The sequence below is a fragment of the Etheostoma cragini genome, chromosome 14 (assembly GCF_013103735.1).
Source record: "Etheostoma cragini isolate CJK2018 chromosome 14, CSU_Ecrag_1.0, whole genome shotgun sequence".
Classification (NCBI taxonomy): domain Eukaryota; kingdom Metazoa; phylum Chordata; class Actinopteri; order Perciformes; family Percidae; genus Etheostoma; species Etheostoma cragini.
This window is the reverse complement of record NC_048420.1, coordinates 5,655,381-5,677,801: the sequence shown is the minus strand read 5'-3', so window position 1 is coordinate 5,677,801 and position 22,421 is coordinate 5,655,381. Positions and strand designations below refer to the sequence as shown.

The 22,421-nt window shown below is 40.3% G+C and overlaps 1 protein-coding gene across 1 annotated transcript in view; it reads left to right on the top strand.

Moving 5' to 3' along the window:
• The window catches only part of fam135b (family with sequence similarity 135 member B), a 59,614-nt gene that overhangs the window by 28,322 nt on the left and 8,871 nt on the right, over positions 1–22,421 (top strand). The window contains exons 4-9 of the mRNA XM_034891404.1: positions 3,489–3,628; positions 8,771–8,841; positions 10,251–10,424; positions 12,423–12,549; positions 17,818–17,977; positions 20,979–21,028. Of these exons, the coding sequence (XP_034747295.1) occupies positions 3,489–3,628; positions 8,771–8,841; positions 10,251–10,424; positions 12,423–12,549; positions 17,818–17,977; positions 20,979–21,028 (722 nt within the window). The remainder of the gene's footprint in view (positions 1–3,488; positions 3,629–8,770; positions 8,842–10,250; positions 10,425–12,422; positions 12,550–17,817; positions 17,978–20,978; positions 21,029–22,421) is intronic.

Below are 22,421 nucleotides of genomic sequence, written 5' to 3'. Positions count from 1 at the left end.
ATATATTGGCCGATATATCGTCGTATCGGATTTTTAAATAGCCAAATATTTGTATCAGTATCGGCCTTCAGAATCATTTATCGGTAGGGTTCTACTACAAGTCCTCATCTTTAAGATGGGCCTTTATTTTAAAATTCACGCTTTATTGGTATTCTTTTTATTAAAAATTGTTATTTGTTAAAAGATGGAAAAGCTCAGTTATGAAATTTTAAAATCATATTTTGGTTGCTTTTTATGAATATACTTAAATGTAACTATTGTGTTAAATGGGCTTATGTGTTGTCTTGTATATGCCCCTAAACTGGATGGAAATCTTATTGTGGCAGACTCTGTGATATCAGTAAATATTGTATAGTTTTCCAAAGAATCAATATAATATCCTATCGTGATAAAACGCGTGATTTTGAAAACACAAACAAACACAAGGCAATGTAACAAAAATATCCGTCACATTCGTCAGATTGTGAGGCGATGGTGCTAACACAGAGACACAACTCCTTCCAAACACAACACATACCCAGAGGATATACGCGGTCTCATCCTCCCACACATCTGTCCTCCCGGCTGGAGCTGCTTGATGCTGCTAGTAGTGACAGCGTTATCAGGAGGAGGCCTACAGAAGAAGGGAGAGTAAGAATGAGACTGAAAAGAGCACAACCTCAGCAGGGGATTTCAGAGACATATCACGGCATGCAGCTGGACAGCAGGGGAGCCAGGGAGAATGTGTCAGTCGATAGGAGTAATTACGTAGCGTATTTAAGTTACGTTACAGAGCCTACGTAGAATACTACACGTACAGAATGTATGTCAACCCAAACAGTGATATTTGCCTAAACCTAAGCAAGCTTTTTTTTTTTTTTTTGCCTAAACCTAAATTGTCTCTGCACTGCTGACACATAATTTTAAGCATCATATGCCACTGTCTATCCCCGATGTGAGTCAAGTGCAGATTTGAGTCATGCATGCTCAGATTTGAATGTTTTACGGCATAATGTGTCATACTGAAATTTGTAATAAACTTTTCTCATTACAAACAATAACATAAGATGGAACTCATTTCAAAAACGTTTTAGCTATCTATGATAGTTTGATTGCTAACGTTAGCTCAAAACGCAGTTCAACTAACAGCCATTGTTGTGATTGATTGCTAGCTTGTGGCTAAGTTGCAGTCATTTCAAAAACGTTTTAGCAATCTATGATTGACTGCTAACGTTAGCTCAAAACGCAGTTCAACTGACAGCCTTTGTTGTGTTTGATGCTAACTTGTAGCCAGCAGTGAACAAACATTGTTAGTAGGTCCATTTTTACTGTGCTGACATTACAGTATTCTCTTGTTACAATCTTGTATGCTACTTGTCGCAAAGTGACGCATGCGCAACTCACATCTGATATCGACTCACATCACATCACATGAGCTCGTTGTCATTTCATGTATTTCTGTGAGATCAGGTTGGATTTATAATTGTTCATTACATGTGAATATGCATGTCTGATGCTGCAGATGCTGCTATTTGAAAGGTTCTGGGAGGAGGAAGTACCAGCAGACTTTAAAGAAGGCTACCTGGTCAAGCTCCCCAAGAAAGGAGACGTCAGCAAATTTCCTGACTACAGAGGAAGCATGCTTCCCATTAGAATAATATCTTCAACAGCGTCCTCATGGAGCAAATAAAAGAAGCCCTGGACCCGCTTTCAGCAGAATAGATTATGTGTGGACCAGATTGCAACTCTTAGTATTAGAGTTGAGCAATCATAGAAATAGACCTATCTGCTCTGTATCAACTTGATAGACAACGAGAAGGTGTTATATCTCAGGAAATTGAACAACATGATCACAAACTCCTGCGAAGGGATGAGCTGCAGAGTTATCCATGGAGGACAGCTTAATCAAAGTTTCTAAATGAAGACTGGCCTCAGACAGCTGTTTACTGCCCACTTTTCTCTTCATCCTGGTTATAGACTGGATAATAAAGACCTCCAAAGAAATCAGCTGGCGGACAAAGCTACAGATAACAGACGTGAAAGGACAACCAGGAACTCAATGATGAAAGTAACAACATTCATTAACAGTTGCCTGTGGGGGGTCCTGAGCATCCGCTGGCCAGATAACATCAGCAACCATTATCTCTGACAGAGACGACGACCTTTGGAAGAAGAGATCAAGGAGAGGAGGAGAATATGGGGGGTGGATTGGCCAAGCACTCGGCAAACCAAATACAAGCACCTCCAGGCAGACCCTAGATGGACCAAGAAAGAAAGGGCAGTCCAAAAATATGTGGCGAAGGGACCGCAAGACAGACATCAAGCAGAGCGAGCAGACATGGACAGAGCTGTAAAGGCAAGCCCTGGACAGAAGACTCTGGCAAACGGTGGTCAACAGCCTATGCTCCATGAACATGGAGCGATAGGTGTAAGGAAGTAAAGAATGCATGGTTGACGTAGAAGACCAACGAAGACCAACTTTCTTGCTCGCATGGACTTTTCCTTTGCACACATTTTATTATTTGTTGTATTATATATTATATATATATATATATATTTGTTGTATATGATTTGTGCTATGGTGTCTGGATGGCTCACTTAATGTTATTTCCTCATCATGGCACCTTTTGGATATACAAATTGGGCAAACAGAAAGCTAGAAGCTTCATTGAAAGTGCAGGGAAACTGGATATCAGTTAGAGAAAACTTGAGCTGCCACTGCAATACTAATGTAGCTCAGCGTAAATTATTTTCTTATCAACTCTTAATCAACCCCTTTTGTCCTAAATCGAATCAGCTGTTGGAGGCATCACCTTCTTGCTGAACCAATCCGAATTGTAGAAGAATTTAAGGGCCAATCAGTCACATTATCACAGTCACAGCCCTGCTTTAAATCTGTTTCAATGCTGTCAGCTGTTGTTGCAGGCAAAGAGTGCGACCCTCCACACCCCCCTTCCACCTCCAGTCATCCACTCCAGCTTGCCAACACCGTTGTCTAGATTCCATCGGGGGGTTATAATGGTTCTCTACCGCATATACGAACTATTAGCAAAACGACGGAGTCTAATCTCCAAAGACTTTGTTACTGAGCTATACAATAAACCTTTTTTTATATCTGCAAACATGTCTCTCCTGATTGAAATACACATATTCATAAATCTTAGCACATGTTACTCAATCTAAATATACCCACTCAGATCCCCCAGTAAACATTTGCAGATGTTAGGTAACACATTTGCAAGACTCGCAAATCTGGGTACATATTCACAAATTGGAACATACTGCAAATATCAGGATGTATTTGCCATTTAAAAGGCCTAATTTTATTTCTGGATATGAAGAACAGTTTACTTAAATCATTTTGTTTCCAATTTCGTGTCCAACCATTTGGCTATTCATTTGGTTTAGTACCGTAAAAGCTCTGCATTTAATGTCATTGCTGACTTTTACAGGAATTCTGTAAGACTGTTGTTTGTGTTAATTGTGCATGTTGTTGTGTCCCACACCAGGAGAATGCGGCTTCAGCTCTGCAGGGGTTTACGACGGCACTGTGTTCAGCCGGATATTTCAGATCCTTTACAGAAATGAGGAGATTACCGTGAATGACTGTATGATCTTCAAAGTCCACCTGCTGTTGGACGGAGAAAGGGTGAGTCATGCTGGTGACATTTCCCCCACACACACACGCAGACAGACACACACACTTTTGGTTGAGAATGAAGAACGACATTGGCTGCTTGCATTTCATCAGTAGCCTGGCGGTAAATGCTTGAAAGATTATTACAGGGAAGACAGATGTATGATACATGCAGTTCAATTAAATGGCCGTTAATTAATGCATTTTATCATCCACAATTCTCGTCTACACACGTTTCTGGTCCCCACTCTGCCTGTCTAAATCAACAATACTTCCTTTTCATGACAGAGATATTAAAGCCATTTAATCAACGCAGTAATGACGATCTTGCAATGGGATCACTCCAGTCACGATGCCAAAGTGGGCAAGGGGTGTAAAGTTTGGGGTCCATAGGCCTGACCCCCTGATTTTTTATCTGAACTACACACCCGTGAAGTTGTGACGCTAACACGTGATGATATCTCTCCATATAGACAGATTTACAGTATATATAAACACATGGCTAGGTACTCAAATCCACTTCTGTGGTACTTGGCGTTTGTGTCTTCAGGACCACATTTTTCAATGATGAAGCACACACACACACAAACAGAAAACAATACTTGCGTTGTTGTCAAGGTGGGTAATGAAGAAGTCATATAATCATGCTGAATATGGTAAATAATTTGCTTAAAGTAGCGTGAAATGTCTACAAATGATAGTTTGGTTCATTAGTGCGTGTATATACAGTATATATATATATATTCTGTATACACATATACTGTATATATATAAAAGATTTGGTGGTAGAAGTAGTATTGGCCATAGACTTGGACAGACTTGTTCAGAGAATACAGTGATTGTGTGTTAGGTTCTGCTATGGGTGAGCAGTTCCCCTTTTGTTATATTTAGAAAACATAACAAAACACAAACAGTTCCCGACAACCCAATGGGTCATTGAAACGCGTCAGTTCAACCTAATTTTGATTTTGACTTAAAGTCCTTAAAATACAGGATTACCAGACAAAAAACAGACTAGACATGACCTTTTTTCCTCCGTTCCATCCCGTTAATCACCTCACATCCCATCAGATTTATCTTTTAAGCTTCTGTTGGGGGTTTAGAGTCTGACCTCCCCAGCCTGAAAACTATTGATTATTGTGCTACCCAAACACTGCATCGCATTGCTTCAGGGAAGTGCAGAAACTGTAGCAAATATACAGTTAGGCACAAGCATTACAAATTGGTAAGTGTGTGAGCTCTTCACAACAGTCCAGCACACCGGTACTGAAGAGACTCTTAAAGGAAGAATACTTAACAGCCGACACAGTAGGTGTAAATGCCCTAGTAAATGTTGGACCTGCAAACAGGGCCAGGTCCTCATCCTTTCCTGGGCGTACCTAATTGCAGTTATTTCCTTTTTAACCAGAGATATCACTGGTTTTGAAAAGTTGATGAAATGGTTGGCTGTAGTTTGGGACCCCAAAAGCAAAATAGTGCAAGGGGCTAACCATAACCCTAACTCTAAGGCAGGACCTGACGACCAAACAAATGAAATGCATTTTACTTTGCAACTCTTAGTTGCAAAGGTAATCTCCTTTTTCAAAAAAATTCTGTCTGAACTATTCTAGCCTGTTTTGCGTTCAATGTACCACTGGTGGTTCGAAATTGGGATCATGCATCATTTCTCGGTTTTGATCGCGTGTAACTTTTTCCCTGTGCGCGCTAGAAAGCATGTCGACACGTCATTGTAATCTGTGGTGCCAGCACGTTCCAATGGACCTGGTTGCTAGCCAATAGCATGATTCTATCAAGAGATACACTCAAACTAAGCCAATCATATCGCACAGCCCCCATTGGGCCCACGTGGGAAAGAATGACAGTAGAACGCACCAATTAGAAGGACAGGTCATAAAACTGGCATCCCTGTGTAGCCAGTAAACAGACGAGTTGAATGGTACCAGACATGGCCAAAAACCTATCCCTGAGTTGACTCCAACTGTCTGAAAGCCAAAAATATGGCCTTCTTATAGCATTTTAACATTTTATCAAATTATGATTACTTATTCCTTTTATCTATGTATCTACTTATTTCAGGCATGTGTGTGAGTGATGTGGATGTGTTTTTGTATTTCAGAAGTTATGTATTTTGCACTTTTTGGGCTTTTTTAGAAATAAGAAATTAGACAAACGCACAGACATATCTGTAGAAAAACATTCATATAAAATCCATTTTATAAGCAATTTTCTTCTGGATTTTTTCTGTTCAAAGTTGAGACATGTTGCTAGGGTACTATTTTAGTATATAGCAGTTGTAATATGCTTACAGTAGTGATTTTTATTAATTTTTCAGATGATTTACTTGGACGGAAATAGAAATTCTGTGTTCTAACCTCTGTAGCTCTGTGTCAGTAAGGCCTAGTGTCACAATGCCACTAGAAACAACAAGTTGAGAGTGTTAGCTTCACAATGAACTCAGGGTCATCACAGAGGGCCAAAGCATGTGGAAACTGCAGCATGTTTTAGGGGGTAAAAATTTAGGCGAGAAAATCATATATTTTCCAGTGAATTTCAAGAGGCTAGACTCTGGCTACGTTTCCATCCACTTGTCTATCGAATTTTCTGAAGTTTGGTAAAAAAACTCATGCAATAAAGCACATGTCTCGCTGTTAGAGTGCCTTCCAATTCCTCCGCAGGACGTCCCACGGCTTGTCCTAACCTTTGTTGTCCATTTCTTTCACGAGTTCTTAATAACTTTAATTCAAAAAGTCTCATGTCTCCTCGTCCGTCCACTGACATTTGTCTTTGTTGACACCTGCCATGTGTGCAAACAGAGTGGAAATACTGGGCGGAAATTGACTAAAACTTCTTTTTTTGGCGGGTTGCAAGCATAAAATGACCTAAAACTTAATCGCAATTCATTATTTATTGACAAATAACGTTTCCATCAGCATTTATAGCTTAAGCCGTATATACATCAATGAACGTATTTCCTTTGAGTCGATATTCTTGAAATTCCATCGAATTTAACTATTTCCATTAGGCATTTTTCATTCGATATCACTTAATTCGGATAAAAACAAATGGAGGGAATTAATGTGCTTCAATTGACAGACACATGTGAATTGCCGTGTCCCTGACTGCCCATGTTGAGTTGAAATGATCAGGTGTGTAAATCTGCCAAACAGTTATTGATGTCCTGTCCTTTATGGTTTCACCATGGGCAACATCTTGAAATCTCCTTTTGTTGTTGGGAGTCACTGGAGCTCAAATTGATCAGTGGTGACAGCTATGAGACAGGCTCGAGGTTACGATGTGGGGGAGTAGCGATGGCCCCCGCTCATAGCTAATCATCCATGTGATAGCCATAGCTCAGGAATTGACATTACCTTGCGCCATCGCTCAGCTGCTCTGACATATGTCTACGGTACGGATGGTTGGGTTACTGTGGAAAGATCCCGGCTGCAGTCAGAATGTGGATAATGTGTCTCACATGGCTCGGCATGGCTCCTAATTTTAGAAGATTTCATTAAACATAGACATGTCGTGTGGAGGTGTGGAGACAGAGGAGCTTCAAGGCATATCAGATTTCAGCTGTAAGCTCTCCCGAAGGCTCCCCGCTCATTAACCTTCCGGAGGTTATCTGCCGCTCACAGCTACAGATAGCACAGACAAAAATAGCCCCTCATTTCCCCTGTGGGCACCCTTATCCTGTATGCTTAATCAATCCGAACATCGATATCGGGCAGAACTGCAACAATTTGTATGTTTGCTGTACAATGTGAGTACATTTTAGACAAATGTAAGAAGAAAGAGAGGAAGAATATAATAATTAGCAACACTACAGCTCAGTCTTTAAAAGACTCCAAATGTGGACCTGCCTTTGTAGTTCACCCCAATCTTTTGTTTTCCACTTTGTATTTGAAATTCAAATAGGTGCTCTTTATTTCCATACACCATGGTATTCTATGGTTCTTTCAACATAACAGTAATACATAAAACTAAACAAATAAATAATATATCATTTATTAGTCCCACAAGGAGAAATTACAATTTACACTCTGTTGTTAGGCCTAAATTACACACACATGCTCAGTACCTATACATGCATTAAATGGAGGGATGTCAGAGTGGGGGGGCTGCACATGGAAAGGCGTCCTGAGCAGTTGGGGGTTTGGTGCCTTGCTCAAGAGCACCTAGGCAGTGCCCAAGAGGTGAATTGGCATCTCTCCAGCTACCAGTCCACCTCCATACTTTGGTCCATTTGTGGACTTGAACCAGCGACCCTCCGGTTCCCAACCCAACTCTCTACGGACTGAGCTGCCGCCCCCAATATAAAATTGGGGGCCTTTCAAATAAAAGGCAGTGTAATAGGTTGTAGATGACACAGTGAATGATTAAAAATAACTAAATCAGCATTGCAAACAAGGTTGATCACATTAATTTCTATGCCAAATAGATAAATTCATTCATGTCATATGTATAGTGTAAATGTCCATCATATGTCACACGGATATGTTACTCACTCATGTTTCATGTCATAAATAGTAAAGTCCAATTTCGTAAATGTTTCATGTCATAAATAGTCAAGTCCGATTTTGGAAATCCTGGAATCCAAGTCATTATTGAGTCATATCCAAGTCGAGTCACAAGACCAGTGAACAGCCAGGATTGGAGTACTCCATCACTGACGGAAACATTTTAACATGTTTTGTGTTTGCCTATACAGCCCTCTAATTCTATAAATTTATGTCCATATTGGAAGATTCCACTGCCTCTTGATTTACATGCAATGCCAATGTTCAGTGCCAATGCAGGAAGAAGTGTCGGCCCTAAATAAGCAAGGCAGAGAACATAACAGTGGATGACACCAAGAGCTGGTCTAAAATAGGCAAAGTATCCCTTTAAACATTACATAGATTTCCCTAGCAGAAATGACTTGTTCTCTTTGCACCTCTATTTGCGGTCTAATGTTGAAGACTAAAATAATAAATGTACAAACTGGCATTCAAGCTTAAACAGCAGTAGAGCTTGTCTTATTTCCATGACAACTGGACGATGGTGTTATGTTTCTGTGTGGCGTTTCCATTATTGTGTGTGCCCCCTTCCATGTCACCTTGTTCCTATAATGTTAAAGCAGTACACTAACACTGCTGTGCCTGTGTTGTTTTGCAGGTGGAAGAAGCCTTGAGTGAGGTGGACTTTCAGTTGAAGCTGGATCTGCATTTCACCGACAATGAGCAACAGTAGGTTTTTGAGCAGTTTGGAAATGGGTGTTTGTGTGTGTATGTGCGTGTTTGAGAGAGAGAGAGAGAGAGAGAGAGAGAGAGAGAGAGAGAGAGAGAGAGAGAGACTGACTTTTTCCCTGTTCCAGCTTTTATGCAAGAGTGAGAATGCAAACTAGGCATGAATAAGGGCTATTACGTCTTTTGGCTCATAGCCATATATTTAAGCACCGGATCCCAACTTCTCTGCTAACAATACACAATTACTGTGATTTGTCTGTTTGCTTGGGACACATACAAGAATAAATAGTTTGCATTAGCATATGGTGAAAGGCAATGTTTTTGTTGGGGGAACTGCTCTTGTTTGAACCAGCAGCTGCACATCAGTGAAGAGCATTTGTGTGCTTAAGCTGTTAATTCCCCATTTTTGTCATACCTATGTGATTATAGTACTTGTCAACACTACACAGGAGTGAGTTATGAAGCCCTTTGTCTATATCATATCGTGGGCACTGGTTTCTTTTACTCAGAGTCCGTGTGCCTGTAGGATAGCTAGGTCTCCATTTCAATTCAAGTCAAGATTCAGACCCTTTCTCTCCAACTCAATTTCAGGACAATATATACAGAGCCCTAAGAGGACATGGTTGTTGACTTGTTGCTAAAAAGTCAATGTCCTTACGGGAAACAACAAAGTGCACACACCAATGGAAGAGGTTCATAATCATTCTATTTTTTATTGGCCTTAAATTTACAGACTATAAATTAGGGCTTGGCAGTGGGCATCCCTACACTACAGGGTTATGAACTTCTCCCCCAGGTGTGTGTGCTACATTGTTGTGATGGTTTCCACATTGACAAACTGAGCCGGAAGTTTATTGACTTTTTCTTCCTCCCAAACCCGATAAAGTTTTGCGAGAGAACACACAAGTATTTCTTTTCTTTTTTTGGCTCCCCCATGTCCCCTCTGGGGCTCCGTAAATATATGGCTCAATGATGATGTTAGATTATTTGTTAAGCAGTTGTCCACATTCTCAGATCTTTTAAAGACCTGTTGCTTTGAGCTACAGGCTCTCCAGAGTCAGAACAAATACATATGACATTTCTTTGTAATGTGTGAGATAAAACCACTTAATATGCATTGTATTAATCTGTACTCTCTGTAGTTTTGCATCAGCACTGTAGCACTGCAATACAGAGTTTTAGTTGTTTTACAGTGTTTTTACATATTGTTTAAATAAATAAAGTAAATATAATATATTTTGATGCTTTCCATTGGTGAATGTGTATAACTGGAATAGGCCATAGACATGGGGAAAGAAGCCTACCAAAACAAGAAGTCTGCAGTTGACTATTACAAGAGTGTGTTTAAGAGTAAGTGTTTGTCATTGTGTATTAGTGCAACTTACTGTCGCTCTTCTTCCATTCCTCAGGCTGGCAGAGATAGCGACTGTTCCTATTATCAGCAGTCGGACCCTCTGCCTCCACTTCCACCCGCGGAGAGGCCTCCACCACCACGTCCCTGTCATGTTTGACTACTTCCACCTGTCCGTCATTTCTGTCTCCATACATGCTTCACTGGTTGCCTTACATCAGCCACTAATCAGGTACAGGTTTGTGGACCATTTGCAGACCTTGAATTTACACAAAACAGTAAACTTTTTTGGTGTGATTTATCCAGTTTATCTATCTATCTATCTATAACAGTGGCAGATTTACTAGTCAAAATATAACGTCCTCGATTTCAGACATGGACAGACAAAAGCACCTTTTCATTTCTAGCTAACCACTATCTGTTTTGAAAGCTGACAACTATGGCTGGCCATGGGCTGGGCTGGGCTGGCAGATTTTTACAACTGTAACTAGCTAGCTAATTAAGCTAACGCCAGCTCCATGAGTTGGTTGAAAACAACTCTGTGGCCGAATCGTTAATGTTGACAAATTTCCATTTTAACCTCACCCAGTTTAATGCTTAGCTAACAGTTATAGTTAATTCACTTTTAACATTATAAGAGAAAAAGGCCTTGAGGATCAAGCTGCTAACGTTAGCCTAAACTCTGGTAGCATCCAGGACTGCCTTTGAAATAAAGAGTGTTACAGTTACGAGCAAATGTAACCTAGTAAGTTAAAGATGTGTGTCACTGCCCGATGTGAGTCGCGCATGTTTAGATTTAAACGGTGTACGGCATAACGTGTCATACTGAAGTTTGTGAAATCCATGAAATGATAAATTACAAACAACTGAAGATGGAAACCATTTCAAAAACGTTTTAGCAAGATATGATTGTTTGATTGCAAACATTAGACCAAATGCCATTTACGTGACAACCTTTGTTGCATTTTATTGCTAAGATGTAGCCAGCAGTTAACAAACGTCATTAATTACAGAAGTCTTTCGTTAGCATCTTGTAAGCTACTTGCATAGACGGTTAAAGAAAGGCTACTTGTCGCAGAGTGATGCATGCGTGACTCAAATCTGCACTCGACTCCAATCGGGCAGTGACACCATGCTTCCTGTAAGCCCTGGAAGTAATGCTTGGTTAGGTTCTGAGCTAGTTACACAGACAAGCTTGCGTTCGAGCAGTTAATCACCATTTAATACATTCCTTAAGGCTAAAACACAACACCCCCTTTTTAACTCTTTAAATGGTGGGTAAAACTCTACAGCCCCACGCACATTGCTTTAACATAGTAAGAAAGCTACAGCTTGATAGGCCCATGGATGAATAATAAAACGAGTCATATACTTCCAGTTAAGCCTCCGCTAACTTGTCCTTTGGCTCTTCTAGACTTTCCAAGCGTTAACGGACTGAATGGATCAAATCCTAATAGTGAAACGTGTCATTTTGCGGGGATTGTGATGTTCATGTGACAAAAACAGAATTTGTAATTCCACTGTTGGATATTGACTTTAAAGTCCGGCACCAGTGTTGCCAACTCTTTTCCAATGAAAGTAGCAAGCACCAATTCCAAAAGTCGCTAAAACGTAGCTAAATTAGCTTATTAGCAAATTTGTGACTTAATTACGCAATCATTTGCATAACGACTAGTGGTTGTGTAGGCAAGGTAAATAGAAAGACAAAGAAGCCAAATAATCACAAATTAATTACAGGAATAAATATTACATTATAATTATTAGGAAGGTAGCCTGCCTTTGAAGTAAAAAAGAAATTCTACAAAAATCTATAGTTGGACAATTGCTATTCATCAGAGGGGTTTAGCTAACAGTCAAATATAGAATTTCATTTTTTTTTACAGTTTTAGAACTGGCCAAACTGGGAAGATGGAAAGTGAAAACTATAATTGCAATCCATAATATATCAAGAACAGAAGAAGTCAAGTGATTAAGCTGCTAGCACTTCCTGTTTGTCTTGGCAATCACAATTAAGAGTTTTATCAGTTAGCTGCTTGAATCCAATATATCCAAACACTTAAACGATTAATTCAGCAGTAAACATCATATACTCAGTGTTAAGCCCTGCATTACATAGATTACTACAGGATTGATTAGAACAGTGGCAGCTCTCGTCTCACAGCTTATCTGTCTTCCTTCACACAAACTGATGGTTTGTCCCTGCATGTGTCCCTTCCTGTTGTCTCTGCAGCTTTGCACGTACAGGGAAGGGCTCCTGGCTGGGGAAGGGCTCGCCAGACAGCCCGAGCGACCCGTCTGCCATGTCTGTAGAGAACCTTGTGTTTGGAGCTGGCTACTGCAAGCCTGTCATCTCTGAGGTATGTTAACATTTAGCAGTTCAGCTGCGCTCAAATAGAAAGTCACACACAGTCAAAGCCTGTTTTATCTCAAAAAGCTAAAAAAGCAGCTCAAAATGAGCCAGGATCCATTCAGCTGGTTGCTCCCTCTTTCCTTTGTAAGCATGCAGATAAATGCCAAGCGATGACATAAATGTGATCTTGGTTTGAGGACAGAGGCCGATGGATTTAGTTATGATTTGTTTTGGCGTGTCACGCAGAAGCAATAGGATTCAGCCCAAGAGCCAAGCAGAGACTCATTCTGATCTGGATTACGGATCGTGGACTGGTCTGTCCCTCCGAATCAGTAATTTGTTGGGGCTCCGTGTAGTCTAACAGAGGCCAACACACAGATAATTACTGCGCTGCACCGTGGCTTTTTTATTTATAAAATCTGATTAAGCAACCTGCCCAGGCATTTGGGCTCTGTTCTTTGCATCTGGAAGTGGTAGCAGCTCTCACTGGACATGATGGTGTAGTCTTGTCCCCTCCATCTCGTTCCTTTGTGCCCATGTACAGTGTAGTTAAGCTGCACAATTGCATAATGACTGCAATGACAATGAAAAAGCTTTTATCATAATTATTAATCATGATTATACACAGTATGTCTTGATTTATAGGAACAAAATGATGTTATGAATATGACCCTTTAATCACGTAAACACACATATGATCTCAGAGCAGTAGTTCTCAAGTAGCAGTAGTACTTTATTTACTTTAGAAAGCTGCTTAGACCAACTTGGCACATAGTCTGATCTGGTTTGCATTGACTGGTCTGTGACAAGTGATAATTCAGTTTTAGGAAGTGAAATAATATTCCAGGAGTTGTCTTCCTGGTTTGGCCAATCCAATCTGTTCTGCTGAGTACATGCAGTAGTACTAATAGTAATAATAGTACACATATTGTATTTATATACTACTCGTCACAGTACACAATATCTGAACCCAACTGGTAAAAAAGCTATTAAGTGGAACTTGAGTTAAAGGAATAGTTTGACATTTTGGGAAATACTCACTGTGCACACTTAAGTAATAGTTCCAGTATGTAACGCCAGGCCAAACCACACATTGATGATTTTTAAATTTTAAATTTACTTTTTTGTACAGATTACCTACCGAGATATAACATATTAAACAGTGAGTTTTAGAGGTGCTGATGTGTGTATTTGTTATCTTTTGACAGAGCCAGTTGTTCCCCTGTTTCCAGACTTTATAGCTATGCAAAGCTAAGATAACCTCCTCCTTTTTAACTTTTTGCAGCTGTGAGCTCCCCCATTCCATATGCCTTGCATTAAAAGGAAAATACGGCATGTTCGAAATCCATACTACAAACCAATTCTTATCAAGTTTTTGAGTACTGTATGCAGTGTGTTCACACAGGAAATGTGAAAAAGGAGACATCTCTCATCTGTAGTTTTCTCTTGCATTTTGCCAATTATTCCAATTTATGTAAAGGTGTAAAAACGTTGCATCTCTTGAGTCCCTGCAGACGTCTCATTCTACACTTTAAATCTTTATGAGTGCCCTGGTTGGTTCCCCCCCCCCCCCCCCCCACACACACACACACACACACGTTTGTACTTCTCCCCCCACCCCCCTGGCTAGGCACTTTAATAAGCTCTGCGTTTAGCCAAGCAGGGGGGTTTCGTTTGATCACCATAATGACTTCAGCTCGCAAGCACCACGTACCACATAGCTGCAGGTGAAATGTACACCGTCTCCTCCTTCACCTTTATTTATTTAGAGCTTTTTTTATCTGCGGCTGAACTACGTATTCAGCACTTTCCCTTTCAACACAACAGCATTGCCAGTGCCATTGCAAGTGTTATGTTATTTCCGGAAGGAGAAAAAAAATCACGTTGTACATTTCCCATAAAATCAGCTGTTGCATCTCAAAAGGAAGGAAAAAAAGTTGCCTCTGTGCAGTGGTAGAAGTAGTATTCAGATCCTTTTAACTAAAAGTACTAAAAAGAAAAGACCCAAGTAAAGTACAAATACATCAAATTTGAACTTAAGTTTTAAACATGTACTTAGTTACATTCCACCCCTGCCTCCTAACCATAAAATAACATTTTGAGAGGAAAGGGAAGCGGTCAGAAGGCATACACCTGATCATCTCTGGTCTTTTCGGGGTGAAATAATTCATGATCATAATAATGAAGAAATCATGTCAAATGTGCTGTCCTCTGCCAACTAAAAATTTCGTTAACAGCAGCAGTGATTGGACGCTGAGATACCACGACACAGTGTGATGGTGGATTACAAAAACTACATCAACAAAAGCATATATTCTTACGGCAGGCAAACTGTAGGACTGAAGGCCATCCTGGATGTAGTCAGCGCAGTAAGAAACTTTGTTTTTCAGCATAATGACTACTTCATACTGAAAAATAGCTATTTTTCACTCGCAGACTTATCCGGGCAGGCCTCTATAAAAGGCCAAAAGAATTATGAAAGTTAACACACAGATGTTCCTTCCTGGTTTCGGGTGTACTATACTGCTGCAATTACAGAGCACACACCGGTATGATGATAGGGCTGGAGCCTTTACCTGCTAGGGGCAAATTATAGTTCATCCCTAGATACTCAGGCATTACATGCCTTTCAAAGCTCAGAGCCGCACTGGCGCTGGCGAAACATCTCAGACATGAGGAGGTGTCGCTGGGTAGCAGACCAGCGGACGAGGGCAGTCACTGATCGGGCCGGGCAATCAATCAATTTTGGCTTGTAACGATCACAAAAAGCCAGCGCCCACGTTGTTTAAATAGCAAATGCACCTGCACCCATGGGCGTGCTGGTCTTACAGGAAGGTGTGTTCAGGTGCATCCTGGGCGTATTGCAGCGGTAAAATGCGCCTAGGCTCGTGCACAGCGTGCGGACTATGCTTGTTACACACACACACACACACGTACGTACACACGCAACAACACACACATGTAAAAGATTCAAAATAAAAATATTACGGACAGGCCCTAAACACACCTGCACCTGGCGCTTCACGTCGTGCACTTAGATGTGAACGTGTGGCCCTTCTTTAATCTGGTGTTCTAAATAAACACAAAAAAAAAGTCAAACAGTAAAAGTATTAAGAGAAATAACACAATACAAGTTGATTTCACTGTTTATTTGATAATCTGTTTCAGTCTTTTTAAGTTCACATTTTTCCAAAACATAATGAGCAACCGTTTGAAATACTCTTGATTCCAAAATTGGACAAAAATAATCGTAATTTTGATTATTTTTTTTTCACACAATTGAGCAATCCTAGTCACTGGTCAATTTGGACCCTCATGTTGTCCTCGGGTCAAATTGACCCGTTTGCCTATATCAACGTTCTTTTTATTTACCCAAAATAACATGACTGATTCCACACAACGCTCTTTGGCAAGTACACATCTCTACTTTCATTCATTTTGGGGTGTCTCATTCAACTTTATTATATTTGAAAAACAAATTGAAGTGGTTTTGAAATAGTATTGAGTAAAAGTTGACATATTCCAGTCTGTGATTATCTATTAACATCCATTCCTTTAATTTTAGTCTAAATAATTCCTACTTTCTTTTTTTTTAACTCAAACATTGTTTGATTTCCCAGAAGTCAGTGTTACATAGCGTTGAAAACGTCAAAAAAAGTGACAAACACTGAAAAAAGCGTCAAAAGTGTTGATAATAGGACAAAAATCATAAGAAAAAGTTAAAAAGATTGACAAAAAGCCTCAACAAAAGTGTTGATTTTCAATGTTGACGGGAAGAACACGAGGGTTAAGGATCCCTGGCTCCAGATCAGGACAGCTAATCTAGTTGTCTGGGTAGAATGCTACTAGCTCTTCAGGAACAGAAATGAGTGACGTGATCACATAGCCGTATTAATGCTTTAGGAATGGGTGGCAGTTTGGACTCAACCACTGGTGGAATGTAACTAAGTACATTTACTAAGTACATTTACTCAAGTACTTTCTTCTCATGCCACTTTTTACTTCTACTCCGCTACATTTCAGAGAGAATAATTGTACTTTTTACTCCACTACATTCATCTGTAAGCTTTAGATAGTAGTTACTTTACACATTAAGATTTTTGCACATAAAAAACATGTTGTTTATAAAATGTGATGTTTCATTATAAATTAAACTACCCAACAATATAACGGCTTATAAGTCCAGCTGACATGATTAGACCATTTAACACGCAACTGTTTCTAAAATGTGAGGATTTTTTCTGAATTGAGAAATTGTACTTTTAATAAATTTTCCTGATGATACTTACATACTATTACTGATGTAACATTTTCAATGCAGGACTTACATTATTGGGTATTTTTAAAGTGTGGTATTGGTACTTTTACTTAAGTAAAGAATCTGAATACTTCCTCCACCACTGGACTCAACACATTCTAAATTGCAATGGTGGAATCCACTTAATACTTGTAGTGCATTGTTAGAGAGCCATCTACTGGAAACATGGTCCATACTGCAGCAGATATTAAGAACACTGGAAAGCAGGAGCAGACTGTATTTGAACTACGGGAATTGTTGGATTTTAACATTCCTTATCAAGCCACTTGCTTCCTTTAGCTTTGTGAATTTTTCAATGTGTGATTTTAGCTCAACAAATTTAATCTGCAGCTTTTATTATTTTTAAAATGAAAGACTGACATAAAAATAAATAAATTGAAAAGCATTTTGCTTCTTCCTTCCTTCCTGACAAGAGTATTTATTTATATATTTGCTCCATCTTGCTTTTTCTTTTTTCATAATGAGTTACTTTTATGTCTTTTAAGTTTCATGTTGTAAGTTCTTCTTTTATATGTTGTCCGAAAAAAAAACTATCCATTCATGTACACAACACATTATGTCCACAATTTCTTGTTCCCTTTAACAATCAGGCCCTGGACAAACGTGGAACTGCCTTGGATTTAGGGTCCACTTCCGATACTTGTGAACTTTTAAAAGTTCATAGCCGGGATGCCTTACATCCTCCTCGGACACATTGATCTGCTTTTACAGCTTTGCAGCAAGCTGTGTTTAGGGGCCATTTGTTTTCCTATGATCTTTGAAGTAATGATCTTATTCGTTCCCATTCAGAAACATACTCCTTTATTTTAACACCGGGTCAGCGACAAGCCTATACAAGTGTTACATGTGTACTTGAACTATAAAAGTATGTGTACATGTCTGTTATTAAGGCAGGCCATTTGCTGAGGGGTGACAGACATAGTGGCTGACGTTTCCTGTGCGTCCCCTTCTCTGCAGGGGAGCTTTTACGTGCCCAGTGAAAACTGCCTGCAGAGAGCTCATACGTGGCACCGGAGGCTCTGCCGCCTCCTGCTGGTCGCACACAGGGGCCTGCACACCTACCACGATGCACTCATGAAGGAGATCCCACAGCTCCAGCAGACTCCACTAGACTCAGGTGAGCATGGGGGGGAAAAAGCTCTGCATTTAAACTTTTCGTTTTGGTCCTTGATAATATCTAAAATATCTAAAATTAAGGTATATTACGTAGAATTAGGGCCTTTCCCATTTCCTAAACTTGTACCCCCTCAACTCCTTCATCCTCCGGCTTGTGACCTAAAAACAGTTGTCAGCGCGTCACGTTGAAGGACGTCGTCAAGGAGTGTGGATCGAGCATCGAGGAGGCTCCTCCTAGGAGTTCAAATCAAGGATACACTGATGTAGAAGACTTTTCACCCGCCGCATGTAAACATAGAGGCGTGCCAGAGCAAGAGGAGGAGAGAAAAAGAGAGAAAAGGAGGGGGGAGGGAGAGAATATCCGTGGCTCCGTGGTTAATCTAACGTTATTGATTGGGCCAATCACATCTTACAAATGATTATGCTGATTAATAGCAGGTGGGTGAAATAATACACAATCCACGAGGAAAATACTATTAACGTTCTCTAAAAAGTTGAACATAGCAGAGCTGCTGTCGGACCGGCAGTTTCATTTGGTAGATCGCCTGAGAGATGCTCGAGAAACAGTATCATAATTATTATGATCAGGATTATTTCCAAAAGGTCTAGTTACGATTCCTCTATTAAATTCAGAGCTTACTGCTTAGATATCAGCTGCAGTGGCATTTCTGAGCGCATTAGAAACTTTTCAAAGCAGCATCTCTAATCATCAAAGTAAACCGTTATAGAAAAACATGTATACATTAATACATCATTTGAAAAGCAAAGGCGCCTGCAGCGACAGCCGAGAGCTAGTTAATTGTCCATGCAGGTTTCTAAATCAGAGCAAATAATTCCTTCAGGTGGGTGGAAGGTGGTAGACGTTAAGCTTATAGTCGGATAAAAAGCTGATCCATGCATAGTGTGCGTTTGTGTATATAATGTATGCCTAGCCTTTAGATTTGTATACTTCTTTTCATACAAACATTTGTAGTGTTTTACATACAAATATATTGCCATACTCTGTATGTAGGTCATAGCTATTATAATTATAGGCCTAGTATGTGTATGTTCTCTTTTAAAAGGTCCCATGACATGGTGCTCTTTGGATGCTTTTATATAGACCTTAGTTGTCCCCTAATACTGTATCTGAAGTCTCTTTATATAGACCTTAGTGGTCCCCTAATACTGTATCTGAAGTCTCTTTTATATAGACCTTAGTGGTCCCCTAATACTGTATCTGAAGTCTCTTTTATATAGACCTTAGTGGTCCCCTAATACTGTATCTGAAGTATCTTTTATAAAGACCTTAGTGGTCCCCTAATACTGTATCTGAAGTCTCTTTTATATAGACCTTGGTGGTCCCCTAATACTGTATCTGAAGTCTCTTCCCCAAAATTCAGCCTTGGTACAGAATTACAGCCACTAGAGGCAGTCCCACAATAAGCCTATCTTAGTATGTGCCATTTCTGAGTATGTAGGTTTTGAGATACATTTTGGCCCACTTTTTCGGGCCAAAATGCTGGACCCCATAACTAAAGGGCTGATTGAGGGTTAAGACTTGGTTTTAGGATTAGGCATAGGGCGTTTCTCAATCTGTGTTCTTCTATGGACTTGTGTTCTTGTGAAACGTCAAGTTTTGGTGGCCAAAGTACTAACCCAATACACAAGTTAGCATTTCGCCAAGAACACTTAAAGTCCCCGGATGTGATCTCGACAGGCCCATTTTGCCGAGGATACATCAGATGGTAACTTGTGTGAACTTGGCCGGGCCGGTATCCCAGCATTCAATTTGGGTGTAAAGCGCTTATAGCAATAGCATAGCAAGCTCGCCAGCTGGAAATGACTCTTGCGAGCCGGTCAGTCAGTCAGCTCACAGACCCCTCTGGCCCCATATTTAGACAGACCACTGCAGCAACAACAATGGAAGAGGAAAGCCAGGTCCACAATTGTAAGATATTTAAAACTATTTTTACCACTGTTGTTATAGGATATATCCCCTCCTCCTCCTCTATCCTCCTCCTGGCAGGCTCCTCTTCTGCTTCTCGGTAAAGACGACGGCAGTGGCTAACGTTACCCAGTCCATCTATAATTATAATACCTATTTTAACGTTTCTTTTCTGATTTCAATTAAAAGTGAATCCCGAACAATGTTACAAGGATTTTTTTCTCGCCGTTGTGTCGTTATTTATACAGTTATTGGCCCGTGATACTTAATAGCACTTTAGATGAAAACATAACAAAACAACAAAGGCGGTGTGAAAGGTGACCGCCCATGCTTTATTATGAATTCACACATCAAAGCTAACTATAAAGTGGCAAGCATCCTCTATGCTGGGGGTGTTGCGCAACAACAGGAAGAACGCTTCATCTCAAAACGGTTAACAGCATTTTGTGTGCTTCTGAACTTGCGAGTTCATTCTTCCAGGTACAGTCAGCAAGTACGCTCTCCCCAAGAACACAAGTCCGTTCTTTGCATACTTGGTACTGAGAAACGCCCTTAGACTTAGGTTATGGTTATGGCGAGGGAAGGGTTAAGGTTAGGCATTTGGTTGTGATGGCCACTGTCGCACCAAGTAAAAATGTCCGACCCCCGTACATTCTCATCCACGTTGTGAACTTAATTCAAAGCATATATGTAGAAGTTGTCGTGAACACTTCTGCTCCTCTAATGGAGATCACAAAATGCTGCGTATGACAAAATGACAGACAGCTGATGCAGTGGCGCTGCTCATCCCATTTAACTGACGTCACTTTTAATGACGGCTCGGAGGCAGAAACGTCTCGTGTTTGTGAAAGGCCCGTTGCCTTGACGACTCCCTCCTTAATGCTTTTCCTTGACTCCTCGACTGGAATCTCCTGTGGGTGGAACTAAGACGCGAGGAGGGGAATTGAGGGGAGGAATTCAGGGAGGCACAAACTGGGATATGAGAAAGGCCCTTAGTCTCGCATTGTCAGACCCACGCATAGTGTGTTCCAACCCTTTACACTAAGCTCCGCAAAAAAAACATTTGTTTCCACAGAGGTGCTGCCTGTAGAAGAAACTCTAAATCAGCTCACAATAGAGTTACAGGTACGTTCATTCAACAGGCCATCCACATGGTAAAGTGCCCCTGGAAGACAAGTTCTTCTGTTACATCCCATTTCTGTGGTTCTCTGTGGTTGTCTTTCACTTTTGTTTTGTTGTCATTTTAAATCATTTTTTATACACTTTGTTTTTAGCTGTACCATGTACTGTATGTAAAACTGTCAATTAGTATATGCGCAGATAAATGTAATGCCTTAATCTAGATGTGTGTGGCTGAAAAACTTACTTTTTGTTGACATGCCAACACAGGATGAATTTGGGTAAGGAATGGTGCTGTATTTTTGATGGTAGGGCAGTTGATTCCATCTTAGACAATGGTATTATGTTAAGGGAGTAGATGCCATTTCAATATATTATTGGGGACTAAACACTAGGGATGAGCCGAATACTCGGCTGAAACGAGTATCCGGTACGGATAAAGCACTTTTGCCGAGTACAAGTTTCATACGAGTAATGCGAGTCAATATCCGTAATCGGATTCAATGAAAGTCTCCACTGACTGTGTCTCCGTTCTGTGATAGGCTAGTCACAGTGCTAGTGACAGCGCCTCTCCCTTACACTATTCTGCGATAGGCTAGTCCCAGCGCCCCTCCCCTACACTATTCTGTGATTGGCTAGTCCCAGCGCCCCTCCCCACACACACAGATTCCTTCTGTTGCTGTGTGCAACTCCGCTCACACGCACTCAGAACACGGAGAAGTGAACAGCTGTCCCCCTCAGGTCTGCGGGGCTTTCCCGTTAACATTTAAGGTTTCTTCAGCTTCGGGTTTGTTTTATACTTCAGTTTGACCTAGTACCTAGTCCCCAGGAGACTTCTAGTAACCGTGGGGTTGGTTCAGACAGTGCTTGGTAGAATGCGACTCGGGTTGCATCTCTGCCGTCAAAGTTTTCTTTTCTTTCTTTTTTTAACTGCCTGCTGGCTCTAACCAGTTTTTTGAGTGTCTGAAACTTTCTTGCTGTGTTTTATAAAAAAAATAAAAGGCAATTGCGGTATAAATGAATAACATTACAAATGAAGATACACACACAAAGACATTCCAACCCACCGCCCCCCTCTCTCTCTGTTTCTCTCTCTCTCTCTGTATCTCTTACTCACTCACAGACACACACACTAACAATTGAGTGTGTTTGTCTGTGAGTGTGAAAATAAAAAAGAACCAAAAATAAATAAATGATCACACTGATCATAGAAAAATTAAAAGTTAAAAAATAAAGTTATATTATTGAGTATGAAAACTCTTGTTTTACATTTTACTTAATAGTTGCAAGCACATTGCTGTATTTATTGCTGCAAAACTACTATACTGTAGGCCTATATAGTTTGTTACCACGACAACACCAATGACACTCAATGCTGATGCTGTCATGTAAATAGTTT